Source organism: Geotrypetes seraphini, chromosome 4 (genome assembly GCF_902459505.1).
Source record: "Geotrypetes seraphini chromosome 4, aGeoSer1.1, whole genome shotgun sequence".
NCBI lineage: Eukaryota > Metazoa > Chordata > Amphibia > Gymnophiona > Dermophiidae > Geotrypetes > Geotrypetes seraphini.
Window position 1 is genome coordinate 88,053,213 of NC_047087.1, and position 16,727 is coordinate 88,069,939.

Here is a 16,727-nt window from a genome sequence, read left to right on the forward strand (position 1 = left end):
GAAGGGAAATGGCAAAGAGAGAGTGGGGAGAAGATGCTGATTTATAAATTGACAATTGTACAAAATATTGTTTCTATTTATACTTTAATATAAGTTCAGTATAAAACTATTTGAGGCTTGTGTGGATGGGATCAGATGGTTTACGGGGATGGGGACAGAGACAAATTTCTTCCCCGTGTCATTCTCTAGGCTCTGCCACGAATCGATTTCGACTACGTGCGGGCGAGCGGGATGTCAGTCGGGTTGACGTAGCCATCATAGCACAAGCGGGCACGGGGTATGGCTCTCAAAAAAAAATCTTAATTGTTGTACTGCTGATTATTGCTCTTTTGCCTAATGAGTTTGCCTACCACTGGGTTATACATATATACAAACTTTTCTTAACCCCAAAGGGTTAACCGGTCTCCAAGAAACAGATTGGGAGACTGAAATCTGAAAACATGCACAGCAAGGACAGGGCTCTAGAATGCCTCACCTATCTACTAGAAAAGAGCTGACCAAAGTACATAATCTCTTTTTCCAATGCAATAGGTGAGACCGTCTAGACCAGTGAGACTGAATGCCCAAACTGCAACCTAAAACCCACTTATTTATCACAAAGTGCCAACGCAGCAAATTAACCTGAATATTGAGGTTTGAGTTTAGAAAAAACAATTCATACATTAACATCTTTTGTCTGATAAGAAACACATAACAGAGCTTTCAATGATACAAACAACTTTTTATTGAAAGGTAAGTTTACATTCAGCATGCTTTTGAACAATTAATGTGATTTTTGCTGTTGTATGCATGCTGATAATTTGTCTAACCTTGGCTCATACTTTGTAAATTTGAAAGCAACACATGCAGCAATCAGGTCATCTATTTCTGTTGTCAGATTTGATATAATTCAAAGCTGAAAATAGCTGCTCACAAGCATAAGATGATCCAAACAAAGTAAGGAAAACAGTCCTAAGTGCTTTCATTGACAAAATTATTTGGCAGAGAATTCCACACTTTAAGGATTTCATTTTTAGAACTGTGCTGTCCTTTGTCATCCCTTCTATCGTCTCAAGTGTTTCGTGCATGTCATAGAATTTATTTTTCAAAATAGAGTTTTCTTGAAATTCCAATAGCTCCATGTCCAGATTTCCTAAATCTAACCAATGAAAGCACGTTCAACTTCTTCAGCAGATGATCCTGATGTTTGGAACCTGTCAGTTTGAACAACAGGCAAACACACTTCCTGATTGACATGGAAAGCTGAAACTACCTTCGGCAAAAAGGAAGGAACTGTCCACAGAAAAACTCCAGTCTCAGAAATTCGGAGCAAAGGGTATCAATACGACAATGCCTGCCATTCGGAAACCCTATGGGCCAAAGTGATGGCGACCAGAAAAAACAGTCTTGAACGTTAAATCCAGGAGAGAAGCATCCCTAAGAGGCTCAAAAGAAACTCTGGCAAGGCCAGACAGTACCATGTTAAGGTCCCAGGCTGGAAACGGATTCTTAACATGTAGTCGGATCCAAAGAGCCCCCTTCAAAAACCAAGCAACATCTGGATGCAATGCCAAAGAGAACCGACGATCCAGGGATCTAAAACTGGACAGACTGGCCACCTGGATCTGCCACCATGAGGCCTTTATCCAGTTCAGCTTGGAGAAAAACCAAGGACCAGCCACATCGGAACCAAATAAGGGTCCACCTATTCCTGGTCACACCAGTGCCTTAGCATAAGCCAAAACCGTAGACGACTTCTTAGACCTGAGAAGTGCAGCTATCACAAACACCAAATAGCCTTTATGTTCTAAGGCTATGCGCTCAGAGTCAAGCCGTAAGAGCAAAGAGACCCAGATCCTCCATGGCTACCGGGCCTGAATGAGAAGGTCAGGATAGACGCTCAGGCACAGACTGCATTCCACCCATAGCTGCATCAGATCTGTGTACCACGGTCTTCAAGGCCAATCGGGCAACACCAGAATGATGCGGCTGGGGTGAGTCGCAATCCTCCGAAGGACCCAGCTGATCAGTGGTAAAAGCAGAAAAACATATAGATGAACCTCCGGAGGCCACAGTTGCACTAGAGCAGTGGTCTCACAGCCCAAGGGCCCTCCAGGTACTATTTTGAGGCCCTCGGTATGTTACCATTGTTTTGGAACATTGCCCACCTCACTGCTGTAACCTCACACAAGCACTTTCCTGCGTCTGTACACGATTGTGAGGTGGAGTGGATAGGACAATTAAGGAAAGATTTATAAACTATAATGAGTTTTACCTTATGCAAAGTTGTCATTTCTTTAATAAGACATTAGCTATTTTTTTTGCGGCTCTCCAAGTACCTACAAATCTATAATGTGGCCTTGCAAAGGGTTTGAGTTTAAGACTGCTGCTCTAGAGTACTGAGTCTCTCACTTCTGGGTTCGGATCTGTGACTAAAGCAGCGTGCGCCTTCTTGTTTCACACCATGAGCCGCTACTACCACCATCACTTTGGTGAAGTTCCGGGGCGCTGTTGCCAGCCCAAAGTACAGGGCTGAAAACTTATAATGCTGATCCAGCACATGCAACTGCAGGAACTTGCTGTGATCTGGAAAAATGGGAATGTGCAAATTTGCCTCTGTAAGATCCAGGGAGGCCAGAAACTCCCCCGGAGCCACTGCTGCAATGACCGACCGCACGGTCTCCATCCGGAAACGAGGAAGCTTGAAAGCTGGATGGACACGCTGCAAAAACAGAATTAGTCTCCAATCTTCAGATCATGTCTTTGGAACAATAAAATAACAGAGTATCTGCCTGAGCCCGACTGTTCGCTTGGCATCGGCTCTACTGCTCGAATATCCAGCAAGTACTGAACAGCAGACAGGAGAAGACACGAACCAGTTTGACAGGGGCTGGGTAAATTCCAGCTTGTTGCCCTGACTGAATAATTTCCAAAACCCATTGGGCTATCATAATGCGCATCCAGGCAGGCTGAAACTTTGAGAGCTGACCCCCTATCCGACTACATGGCGTCATTGGGTTGTACAGGCAGGTCAGGCAGGATGGGCGATGGAAGGCAGAGTGAGCCTGTAGCCTGGAACCCTGAGAAAATCTCTGCGATGAAGAAGAATAATCTTACCGGTAGTCACGAAAATTTCATCAGGAACCATGAAAAGCAGGATGCCCAGAACTCTTGGGCCGTGCTCTACTATCCAGCAAGATCTTCGGGTGACGGTCCATTACCAAATTCATGAGGTCATCTAGACCCTTGCCAAACAACTGCCCCTTAAAAGGCAGCTGCGCCAGAGTTGCCTTGGAGGTGGAATCATCAGCCCACTGCCGAACCCAGAGCATTCAGCGGGCCAAAATAGCGTATGACACCTTTGCCAGCACTTTCAAAAGGTCATATAAGCCATCCACCATGTAGTCCATCCCAGCCAACAGAAGCTAAGGAAAAGGCTTCATAGCTGAGCTAGATAGGTATGTGCCACAAAGGACATAGTCACTGCAGTTAATGTCTAAATTAGCCGGTTCAGAACTTTCCGGAGAACCACATCCACTCGGCTTCATAGCTTTCAACACAACTCTCCTGTCACTAGGGAGAGAGGTGTGGCGGGTCACCTGAGCCACCAGGGAATCCACCTTGGGCTGCCCTAAAAGCTGCCGACACTCATGCGCCAGAGGATACAAGCTGGACATAGCCCTAGCATTCCATAAAGGACCATCCAGAGAGTTAAACTGATCCGTAACCATGAACTCATATCCAGATGCCAGGAAAGGTCACAGATTGCGAACAAATGCTGCAGAGCCAGGGAGAAGAAGTTGAAGAAATGGAAGGAGCGGGCTGGGTATCCAAGCTCAACTCCTGTAAAGCAATCAGGTCTGGCAGCGCCTCAGACTTAAACAAGCACCAGACAATTGGATCCAGAGCTCCAAAGGGATCCATGGATCCAGCACCCAAGTCCTGATCCCCCAATTCAGGAAGTGCAGCATTGTCCAACAAAGGATCAGGGACGTCCAGATCAGCCGCTGGAACCCCTGAAACAGTCTGGGAAGGAGGAACAGATGGCGGAGGCGGAAGCACAGCAACCCCTGAGCACACTCTGCCACTGAGATACTTAGCAGGGGGAACAGAAGAGCACCCAGCAGCCATACCCTTGGATTGAAATTTGGACCACAAAAATCTCATGAATTCTGAGATATCTGAACCTTGGGGCATAGAGTCACCCTTAGTTGACTTAGACTTTCACTTGTCAGGCTGCAGAGAGTCTGTCTCACGTCTGACAGACAAAGCTGCAGATCCAAGTCCCAAAAGCAAAGGTGGCTGCTCCAACAGGCTAGCTGAGCATGTAATCACTTGCTTCTGTGAAGGGGAGGCTGAACCAGTTGTTACTACCACCTCTGACCGAGCCACATGGCGCAAAAATGCTCTAAACGTGGCAATTTTGCAGAAATTTGGTATGACTCCAAACCAGGAGACCTAAGGACTCCATTCTAGCAGTTTTCCTGGAAAAAAATCTGAATTTTAAAGAAACAGGGAGATGTTGAAAAAAAGATCATTGAAAATCCAAGATGGCTGCCAGACCAGAATTCAAGCCAAAAACACGCTATAAAAGCACTTCCCGAAATTAAACAAAAATAGGATTTTTCAGGTGGGGGGGGGGGGGGGGAGGGGAACACTATAAAACCTTCAAAATCCCTCAAAATTAACTTTTGAAAATCGTTGTTGGAGCTTGTCATCTTTCTGCTGCACCTGCTTCCAGCTTTTTCAATAGCCGGTTCAGAATTCACTGCCACACTGCTGGAAATGCATCCTCCAAGTTGATCTTTGGGCTACCAGTCAGACGCCAATGTCTGACTATGCCTCCACCCCTGCGGACCACTGGATGCGCACCTGGTAGGCGGAGGCACGAAAATGCAGCCAGCACACTGCGAAACATCTAAGCGCGCAACAGTCTGCGCTCGACCCCCTGCTTAACAGGGAGTGAGACTAGATCAGGGACAGACCTGAGTTCCAAGGAAGACCAAGCAGACTGGCTAACAGGTACTCCAAAGGGATCAGCCTGTCAGCTACAGACCGAAGTCTGTGAATTCTCAAGCAGGAAAAGCTTCAAATCCACTTCAAACATGAAAATATCCATGAAAGGGACAAAACTACATTGAATTCAAAATAATAAAACTCGAAGAGCAGAATCCACACAGTTGCAGTCATGAATGCAGAAGAAAAGATGCTAGTGGGCACTAGCCTGTGAAGTACTCTGGAGTTAGAGTGAAAAAGCTGGATTGGATTTCTTCTGCAGCTCATGCGAGTAAGGGGAAATAACCCTATGGTCTAGAATGTCTCACCTATTGCACTGGAAATCAGTTTGCAAAATAAAAAGAATCTGAATAGCTATATACAAAAAAATGTTTAATATCTTTCAACATCTTCTGATTTTCACAACCATTTTATTTCCCCTCTATATAAATTCACCCAATCTCACAAAAAAGACAAACATGTCTGGGAAACTTTTTAACAATTTGAGCAGAGTTTAATTGGGTATTCAATCAAGCAGAATAGTACCTCCACAGTAAGCTCATTAAAAGCGGAGACAAAAAAGTCTGCAGCGACAGCCACCCCGACAAGAGCTGCTATCCTCTCTGGCCTTGCTAAAGCTGCAAGCAGCATAAGCCAGCCACCTATGCTAGAGCCCACCAATATCTGAGAAAACAAATGAAAATGTATCTGTTAGCTTACTTCAGCAGTGGTTTTCAAGATTTACTTTTTCAGGCGCCAGTACAGAAAAATACTTCCCCCGCTTAAAGATAAAGGACAATCGCTGGGTTTTACTAAACGGCAGTAGAGATTTTTTACCACAGGCCTGCGAGGTAAATGCTCCGACATTCATAGAATTCCTATGAACGTCGGAGCATTTACCTCGCCAGCTTGTAGTAGAAACCTCTACCACCATTTAGTAAAAGGAGCCCAATATTTGTTAGCTATAACTAATTCATGACAAGTAATAAATTATATATTGAGGTTAGCTCTAAATCATTTAAACACAATATCAAATATGAAGTTATTTAACTTATTTTAATATGAATGCTTGGCTGGCCAGTTTTTTTTTTTATTTCTTTCCATTTGGATACAAAGATCAAATGGATTCACTTTGTGAGGAGTGTGTGGTGCAGTGGTTGGATCTACAGCCTCAGCACCCTGGGGTTGTGGGTTCAAACCCCGTGCTGCTCCTTGTGACCCTGGGCAAGTCACTTAATCCTCTATAGCCCCAGGTACGTTAGATAGATTGTGAGCCCACCGGGACAGAGAGGGAAAATGCTTGAGTACCTGATTGTAAAAACCGCTTAGATAACCTTGATAGGCGGTATATAAAATCCTAATAAACTTAAGATCAGATCTGGTCTTCCGATACTAACATATGTACACTACCCCTGGGGGAACTCTGTGCAAATTTTTGTGCTTTTTTTAAGTTCAATATTTTTATTGGTTTATTTTAATGAGATATTACAAGAAAACATATGTACAACATTAATACAAAACCAGCATTAATATATGAAGTATAGATGTGCTATGAATATAATAAGAATGGCTTGGTGCAGTATACATTCAGAAAATAATTATAAGGGTGTTATAGTGACATTAATTAGTGGTTTCCAAGTCTTTTCGAATGCAAGTAAGGATATATTCTTTATAGCTTCTATTTTTTTATATTTATCTGTGGTACATACAATATTCCACCACATGTTGTAGTTGACAACTGAGGTAACTTTCCATTGCTATCGTATCATTTTTACTGCTAGCTGAATTAATATATTCAATAACTTATCTTCCTCTGGGCTGTTTACACTTCTCCTTCCAAATTCGTGGGTTTAGGACTCGCAACTTAAGCTATTTGCTAGTTTCTAAACCCTGACCCACCCCTGTCTCCCTCCCGTACCTCTCCATACCTTACCTAGTGGTCTAGTGGTGAAGCGGGGCAGGAGCAATTTTCCTATGCTCCTGTCCCATGCAGAACCGTGAACAAAAATGGCTGCTGCAAGTTGCCGCTGTAGTCTCATGAGTCCACGGGAGCTCAAGGCAACCATTTTTGTTCACGGCTCTGCACAGGGCAGGAGCCCCACTTCACTGCTAGACCACCAGGTAAGGTGAGGAGTGGTGTCAGAGTTGGCCCTAAAATTATTCACGATATTTCCATATTTGGGGGCTGGCTCTGCCCCTAACCCCATGGAATTTGGAGGGAGAAGTGTATTTGTAGTGTTTTTGCAGGTAAATGCTCCTCTTCAAGCTCTAGCATCAACCCTCCCCAATGGCACATTATTTTTCTGCTCTCTTCCACCCCAATGGCACATTCACATTTCTCTGCTCCCTTTTCATTGTACTTCTGGAGCTGGCTCTTCCCCTCCCCGGCAGGGATTGCACAGCAGCAGCAGGAGGAGGAGAAAGTAAACCACTGTCCACTGGGTCACTTTCTCCTCCTCTGCCAACTCAGACTAGACTGTTTATATGACATATAGTTCACATAAACAATCTAGTCTAAGACGGCAGAGAAGGAAGGAGGAAGAAGTGACTGCACAGTGGTTCATTTCCTCCTCCTTCATGTTCTACAGAGCAGGGGGATTTTGCGCTGCACAGAATTCTCCCAGGAGATATAAATATCAGAGGCCTGTACACATAATCCTCTAAACCACATGTGTCAAACACAAGGCTTGTGGGCCAAATGCAGCCCACCTGTCCATTTTATGTGGTCCATGGTAACACGGCACCTGACACTACACTGTAGTGAAACCCTCTCCGGGAACCTCCATGAGTCCCGACTTCCCCACCTACCACTTACCCGCCACTGTAATTTAAAATCTTCAGACAGCTGGAGGCACAATGAAGCGAGCCTCCTGCTGTCGGCCTGCCCCAGAAATGTTCTTTCTGCAGTGCCCTGCCTACGTGGGAAGAGGATGTGCTGCAGAAAGAACACCTCCTGCAAAAAGTCCCAAGACTACCAAAATTGGAGCTTGGAAGGGTTCTACATCTTCAACAGCGCACCAGTGCTTAAAGGACTTACAAGTTTTAGCATAGGGTGCCACCGTCGACAGCTTCTTAGCTCTGAGCAAAGAGGTGACGACCACACCCAAATAACCCTTGCTCGTCAGTGCTGCCCGCTCAAGAGCCATGACGTAAGCCCAAATAATTCTGGATTCTCGATAGGGACCAGTCTTGGAGTAAGACGATCCACATGGACTGGCAGCCTGAGGCCTTCATTCCTCTGGGGATGAACTGGGTCCGCATACCAAGGCCTGCAGAGCCATTTGGGTGCCACTATAAGACTACCAACTCGGGATGACTTGCAATACTGCAAATGACTTAACCAAGCTTGGGCTACAGGGAAAACACGTATAAGAGCTTTTTCCCTCAGCTACAGTTGAACTAACACATCCAAACCCGGGCTTGTAGCCTTGGCTGTAAAAGCAAGCTGTCTTTGTATTTGCTGCCAAGGCCATCAGATCCATCTGTGGAAGTCCCCACCCTTGAACTATGAAATTGAGAAAGTTGGTCTGCATATTTTCCACTCCTGCTACATGCACTGCAGAGAGAGCCTGCATAAGAGCTTCTGCCCATCAAAACAGATGTTGAGCTTCTAGGTGCAATGGGGAGCTTTTGGTGCCTCCTTGTCTGTTGACAAAGGCTACCACTGTCGCCTTGTCTGAGAAGACTCTGACTGCCTTGCCTTCCAGAGATTTCTCCAGTGCCTGAAGTGCTAGCTGAATGGCTCTGAGTCTGAGTTCCATGTGATTTATAGACTACTTCTGCTAAGCCAGTGTCCAATGACCCTGAACTGGGTATCTGTTGCAATGATTCCCCTCCCCCCAACAGTAAAGGCTTGGATCAGTCGTAACTATCTCCCAGTAGGAAATGTGAAGAGGTATGCCCCTGGAGAGAGCAGCTGCTATAGCAACCATCACAGGCTGCTCTTCACTGCTGGTAACCAAAGAAGCGGTTTCTGAAGCGAGTCCATGTGAGGAGACCAACAACAAAGGAGGGAGTCTTAGAGGGGTCTCATGTGGACTCTCGCCCAAGGGACCACCTCTATGTAGAAACATAGAAACATAGAAAGGTGACGGCAGAAAAGGGCTACAGCCCATCAAGTCTGCCCACTCTACTGACCCACCCCATTAAGTCTGAGTGCTGCTCGACTCACGTAGGGATCCCACGTGGATGTCCCATTTATTCTTAAAGTCGAGCACGCTTGTGGCCTTGATTACCTGCACCGGAAGTTTGTATGTATGTATGTATGCCGCCATCGACAACAGGAGTGTGTGGCGCAGTGGTTGGATCTACAGCCTCAGCACCCTGGGGTTGTGGGTTCAAACCCCGCGCTGCTCCTTGTGACCCTGGGCAAGTCACTTAATCCTCCGTAGCTCCAGGTATGTTAGATAGATTGTGAGCCCACCGGGACAGAGAGGGAAGATGCTTGAGTACCTGATTGTAAAAACCGCTTAGATAACCTTGATAGGCGGTATATAAAAATCCTAATCCTAATCCTAATAGGTAGTGCCACACAGTAAGAGTCAGCCTCTGAAGTAGATCCAAAATTTGCTTCTGAAGCTTGGTAAAGGTGCTGTTGCTAGGCAGAAGGGGAGCACCAAGAACTGGAAGTGCTGCTCCAGCACATGAAACCACAAGTACCGTCCACAGGCCAGAAGATGCGAATGTGGAGATGGGCTTCAGAGGCGCCACTGCTGCTATGACTGACTGAACGGTCTCCATGCAGAAGTGCGATTCTTTCATGGCCGCAATGACTGACCTAAGGTCCTGAATTGGCCTCCAGACCTCTGAGCTGTTCTTTGGCACAATGAAGTATATGGAGTATCTGCCTGAGCCTGATTCTCATTCCAGGATCAGCTCTAATGGCCCGAAGTTCCAGTAGCCTTTGCACCATTGCCTGGACTGAGTTCTCACTGGTCAGCCAGCTGGCAGGAGAATACAAAGCAGGGGGGGCAAAGAACTCGATTTTGTAACCGTCCCAAACAATGTCTAGGACCCAATGTTCCACGCCAATCTGTGCTCAGACTGACCAAAAGGCTGGCAGTCTACTCCTCATCTGGTAGGGAGCTCAGCCTCTGTCCTGGCATCACTGTGATTTCTTAGAGGCTGGGGAGCAGCGAGAGCCCGAGGCTTGCTGTCTGTCTGCCTGCTTCCTGCCTCTGACATGATCCCTGAAAGAACTACTGCGCCACTTGTCCTGCTGCATAAGGATGGAATCTTTGAGAGCCTCGAAAATTGCACTGTCCAGGCCTCCGAACCATTTGGGGTCTGTCTGGTAAAGGCTTGGGATGATGATCTTCAACACTTGCCAACAGGTCATCCAGACCCTTTCCAAATAGCATCTGCCCCTGAAAGAGGAGCCTACTCAGCATGGCTTTAGAGGCAGAATCTCCTGCCCACTATCTAATTCAGAGCATCCATCAAGCGGAGATTGCATAGGCCAACACCTTGCTCACAACTCTAATGATATTATACAGAGCATCCGCTATATAATTCACCCCAGATAGGAGTATTTGGGGATCCTCATCATCCTCCAGGTCTGAGGCTCAAGACAGGTGGGTGTGGCAAGCACATGCCACAAAGGAAGTCGTGGCTGTAATCCCTAGGACCAAGGCTTCAAATTGCCTCTTGAGGAGCAAGTCCACTTTACGGTCCTGAGAATCCTTTAACATCAGAGATGTGCATTTAGTGACTTGCGCCATTAGCAAATGCACCTTCGGCTGAACAGCTGCTCGAAATCCAGAGCCATCAAGTATAGCTTGGCCATAGCCTTAGCCACCCCTCTGGAGACTCCCAGTGATCTGTGACTAGCTTTGGGATGTCCGAATGTGAAGGAAAACATGTGGTTAGAGCAACAGAGCTACATAACTGAACTCTGAGATGAGGGTGCTGGAAGGAGTTCCAGCTTTAAATCTCTCAGTGAGGCAGAAATAATGCCTGAGAGTGCAGAGACTGTGAAAAGCTAGTGAACTAGGAAGTCTTCCCCCTGGTCTGGGGCCACTGCTGACTCCTGACTGCAGCTCTCTTGCAAAGAGCCAAACTCTGCCAGCAAAACTTCATCCTGGGACAACAGTGGCATGGGAGGGGCCTTATATAACTTGGGCCAATCAGAGCCTCAGGTCCCTCCCCGGTGCATACCAAGATGCACCGGGGAGGGGAAGGCCCATTTTAGATGACACAGGCAGGCTAGCTAGGAGGAAGGAGTCTGCCCTCTATGCATCTATGTGGAGGTAAGGGAGAGGGGGCATCATAGGCAGGGGAGGGGGCAGTGTTCTATGGCTGGGGGGTCACTTGGCAGCGGGGAGAGTGGGCATCTCTCCTGCTGCGAGCGATGCATGCGGCTGAGCGGTAGCAAGTGTGTCTTGGCAGCGGGGAGAGTGAGCATCTCGCCTGCTGTGGTGGTGGGGGGAAGGTTGTCGCCGTTCCTGGGATGGGGGTCACTGCCACTTAAGGGGAGGGTTGTTGTGATGTAGCGGGAGAGAGAATGGGCATCTCTCCTGCTGCATCACAACACAGGCTTTCTAGCAGCCTCTGACACTGATTGGCACCCCTAGAACAGTCACTTATTTTTGTCGCCAAAAGCCGATGACACTTTTAGAAAATGGCTCAGCATTTTTTAAGAATCCACCGGAGGGCTCATTTCAATGTTGAAGAGCCCATTTGCATGTCATTGTTGGAGACTGGTAGAAAGCTCGCTATTGACAGAGATAATCCATTTCGATAATCTGCTGCTAAAATGCGTACAGGCTAAACAGACGGTAAACAGTTTAACGACGGTATTAAAGTTTTGAGAATCTGGGCCTGAATTCCCAGTTCTATATTAACAATAGTTCAGTTCCAGCAGGCAAATTTGTACAGGTTGCTAAAGATAGCTCAAAGGTTTCAAACAGGGTTCTTTCACACTTACAATGCAAGTGTGTTCATATTTTAAATGAAAGATTAGGTTTCTTACCTCTGCTAATCTTCCTTCTTGTAAATCTCCTCTGGAGGCTGAATTTGAGAGATCCTGCATCCATTGTAGCCTCGGCTGCAGAGCTAACAAAACTTGCTCCCTCCCCTTCAGGTTAACTACCTGTCATGCTCAGTTAGTAGAAAATCCAGGTAGATCTAGGACAACAGGAAACAGAAGAAAAGAAAGAAAGGGTGCGGGAACTCCCGCTACCAGTCAATTCTGCTCATGAGAATATCACACGAAAAACCATGGCCAAAAAGGCCAACTGTAATCAAACTTATAAATGTGAACATTATAAAACTGTAAAACATAGGAAATTTAGCTAACGTAGACACAGCCTGAAGATCAGAAGGGGCACCCCCCCTAGGGAACCCCACCTTATAAAAGGAATAAGCATGTAATTCTTAGTGAGCCTGGTCAAAGACAGTAATCCAGTTTACCAGTTACTGAAGAGGCGACCTGCAAATTGGACAAAACAGATGGGCGGGAGTTCAGCCTCCTGAGATTTACAAGAAGGAAGATTAGCAGAGGTAAGAAATCTAATCTTTCATTCTTGTACAATCCCTCTAGAGGCTGAATTGGAGGGACGTTTCAAGGCGGTCCCAAATCTCAGGGGGGGGGGCCCAATGAGCCCACCGCCAGAACAGATGCGCCAAAGGCCGTATCACCCTTAGCCACCACATCAAGCCGATAAAACCTGGAAAAGGTATGAAGGGAAGCCCATGTGGCCGCCCGACAAATCTCCTCAGGAGAGACCGCATAAGATTCAGCCCATGATGAAGCCATTCCTCTGGTAGAGTGAGCCTTCACCCAAGGAGAGGCTTCTTCCCCGCCGCCACATAGGCCATGGAAATGGCCGCACGTATCCAACGTGAGATAGAAGCCTTGGAAGCAGGCCGACCCTGGCGCGTGGGGCCTGCCAGGACAAACAGATAGTCTGACAGATGGAAGTCGTTAGCGGCCTCTAGGTATCTCAAAAGGAGACACAAAAACACGATTCTTAGACTTGGAACCCGAAGGAACAAAGGCTGGAAGCCAAACTTTCTGGAAACCACTTTCGGAAGAAATGAAGAAGTATCCTTAAAATCACCGCAGACTCCGTGATACGAAGAAAAGGATCTCTGCATGACAAAGTCTGAAGCTCCGACACTCTCCACGCCGATGTGACCGCCACAAGAAAGATAGTCTTAATGGAAAGATCTTTCAGAGAGATCCCATCCAGGGGTTCATAGGACGGATGAGTCAGGCAGCGTAGGACCAAATTCAGGTTCCATGTCAGGCAAGGCAGTCGCAAGGGAGGCCGCAGCCTCCCTGCCCCCTTCAAGAACCGGACAACATCCGAGTGAGAAGCCAGAGAACCCCTCAACGAAGAAGGACCTCAACAGGAGAGACCTGCAATCTGGACACGGAGAGAAGAGACTACCATATCCTTCCTGAGGCCAGCCTGCAGGAAGTCGAGAACATGAGCCACCAATGGTACTAAAGGGTCCACCTGAACCCCCACACACCAAGCCTGAAAACACCTCTATGCTTTCACCTAGACTGATAAAGTCGATTTCCACTTGCTCTGAAGGAGCGTGGCGATAACTGAAGAGGAATAAGCCCTAGCTGTCAAGGCCGCTCGCTCAAGCACCAAGCCGTAAGACCACAGTGGTCCAGATCTTGAAGTGCAATTGGGCCCTGCGTGAGCAGCCTCCGATGGCAAGGAAGACGCAGACCCCTTTTCGAGTTCAACCTCACAAGGTCTGCGTACCAAGGTCTGGGCCAGTCCAGAGCCACAAGGATCACCGGACCCCTGCTAGAGGACACCCGGCGCAGCACGTGCCCTATTATGGCCCACAGGGAAAAAAAGTACAGAAGTTCCCCTTCAGGCCAAGGTTGAACCAGAGCGTCGAATCCTTCGCTGCCGACCTCCTGTCGGTGGCTGAAGAATCTGTCTGCCTTCCTGTTCTTTGATGACACCATCAGATCGAAGGGAGGACGACCCTAGTGGCTCACTATGTTCTTGAACGCCAGCCTAGACAGGGACCATTCTCTCTGACCAGAATCCAACAAGTCCAGAATCCGACGTCTGAGAAAGTCTTCCTGAACATTGTCTACGCTGGCCACATGACTCGCAAACAAAAGCCAACAGATGACCCTCCGCCCAAGCAAAGAGCATCCAAGCCTCCAAGCCTAGCAGAGGACTCTTTGTGCCCCCTTGACGGTTGATGTAGGCAACAGCCATTGCATTGTCCAAGAACACACGGACAGCCTTCCGGTGGAGACTCCCTTGAAATCTCAGCAGAGCTAACCAGATCGCTTGCAGCTCCAGTCGATTGATCTGCTCTCCCTCGCCATCCAGCAGCCCTGGACCGGGACAGACATGCAAACTGCTCTTCAACCGGAGAGACTCATGTCCATAGTCAAGGTCACCCAGTCCAAGATCCGCAGAGGGAGCCCTTTGTTCACATTGACCGGGTTCAACCACCACAGCATACTGCTGCGCGCCGCTACCAACCAAGGCAGCTTCACCCCCAGCGCATCTCTCTGGGGATTCCACCGCGTCAGAAGGGAAAACTGAAGGGGACGTAGGCAAGCTCTCGCCTACGGAATCACATCTATGGTTGCCACCATGAGACTCAACACCTGCAGGTACTGCCAGGCCGTTGGTGCTGGGACCACTAACATGTTCCGAATCAAACTCCTGAGTTAGAGTTTTCTGGATTCTGGAAGAAATACCTGGTTCATTCCCGTGTAGAACCGGACTCCCAGGTACTCCAAGGCCAGGGTCGGCTCGAAGCAACTTTTCTTCAGATTGATCACCCATCCGAGGCTTTCCAGCAAAGACACCACTTGGTGAACCGCCAAGCGGCCCTGCACCCTCAAGGGTGCTCGGATCAGCCAGTCGTCAAGATACAGATGTATGAGAACACCCAGTGATCGCAGATGAGCAGCCACCACCACCACCATATCTTGGTAAAAGATCTGGGTGCCAATGCCAAACCGAAAGGTAGTGCCGCAAACTGGAAATGCCTCCTGAGAACATGAAACCTCAGGAACCTCCGATGATCTGGAAATATTGTGATGTGGAGATACGCTTCCGTGAGATCCAAGGAAGCCAAAACCTTCCCAGGCGCCACTGCTGCTATTACAGAACGCACCATTTCCATCCAGAAACGTGGAACTCGCAGGAATGCATTCACTGATTTCAAGTCCAGAATTGGTCTGCAATCATCGGAGTCTTTCTTTGGCACGATGAAGTAAATAGAGTATCTCTCGGAGCCCAAGTCATCCCTTGGGACCGGCTTTATGGCCGCCAGATCCAGTAACCGATGCACTGTAGTGGGCACCTTGCTGGCTCTGTCTGGATTTCTCTCAGGAGAGGAAGAAGTCCACCAGCGGCTGGAAAAACTGTAGTCAAACATCGTCCCTGAGTACCTCTAGGATCCACTGGTCCGAGGTTATCTTTAGCCATTCCAGAAGGAAGGCCGAAAGCTACCCCCTGACCTGGGGGGGGCCTCGCCAGAGACCTGGCATCATACTTTTCTCTTGGGAGGGACAGAAGGTCAAGAGTTGGAAGACTGTTGGTGCGCTGCACCTCTAAAGCGAGGTCTGGAGGACGCTCCGAAACTCTGTCCCACCACAGGGGGCCCGGCCTACTGTGTAGTTCTCTGGAAGGGATGAAAATTCGGATGTCCCGTCTCCCTGGTCGGGCGAGGTCTAGAGCCAGGAAGCACCTTAGGCTTACGGTCCTGCACACTTGCCATAAGGTCATCCAAACCCTGGTCAAACTAGAGCGAACCTTTGAAAGGTAATTTGCTCAGCGTAGCCTTAGATGAAGAATCACCTGACCACTGGCAAATCCATAACATTTTCCTTGCAGACACTGAATAAGCTCCCAGCTTAGCAAAAACTTTCAAGATATCATAGTGTGTCTACCAAATAATTCACCCCAGAAACTAGGAAGTCGAGGTCCCGAAGGACAACCTCCTCAAGATCCTGATGGTCATGCCCAGGCCACAAAGGAAGTGGCCGCCGCAGCTCACACTCCCGCTGGAATAGAATCAAAAAGATGCTTCATGACAAAATCCAGTATTCTGTCCTGGACATCCTTCAGGACAACTCCTCCATCCGAGGGCAAAGAGGTACGTTTAGTGACCTGAGCCATCATCGAAAGTGAGGGCTTAGAACTCATGACTGAATACTCTGCCTGAACCCCTGAGTCTGAATCAAGTTTCAATGTCCGCAGGGACTCAGAGATAAGATCAGGAAGGCGGCTGGACTTAAAGAGCCTGCGCACTGTCTGATCCTCTCCCAGATTGCGGAAATCAGTGTTCTGGGAATCCCCAAGATCCGCTAAGCTAGCCATATTAGCGGACACCACCGAAAAGCCAAATGATAACAACGGCATAGAAAGTGACACAGACACAGAGGCAATAGCGGGAAGCTGCCACTGGCTTTCAGGAGGACCAGTAAGGGAGCAAATGGAAATGCTGGAATCCAAAGGCTGAACAGACTGCTGTACCGGAGTCTGACAGGAAGATACAGGTATAGCCCTCTTTCTCATGAAAGCCTGATAAATCGTATCTACAAATTCCAGTGGAAAATAGTCCCCAGCGGCCAGAGCCGATCTGCAGGACTCGGATTTGGAATGTTTAGAAGACTTACGAGACATTTCCCTGGAACTGTGCTTGCGTTTCGCAGAAACACCCTCCTCACCCAAATTTGGCATCTCAGATGCTAGAATTGCATCTCAGGCAGAATTGGAGGAAAGCAGGGGTGGGATCCACGCAGAGTTAAC

General features: G+C 47.9%; 1 protein-coding gene across 3 annotated transcripts in view; it reads right to left on the reverse strand.

Annotated features, from left to right (window-relative positions):
* Window positions 1-16,727, reverse strand: part of ABHD10 (abhydrolase domain containing 10, depalmitoylase) — a 41,013-nt gene that overhangs the window by 5,570 nt on the left and 18,716 nt on the right. For all 3 annotated transcript variants that reach the window (XM_033943879.1, XM_033943881.1, XM_033943878.1), the window contains one exon: window positions 5,521-5,658. In XM_033943879.1, coding sequence (XP_033799770.1) covers window positions 5,521-5,658 — 138 coding nt within the window. The remainder of the gene's footprint in view (window positions 1-5,520; window positions 5,659-16,727) is intronic.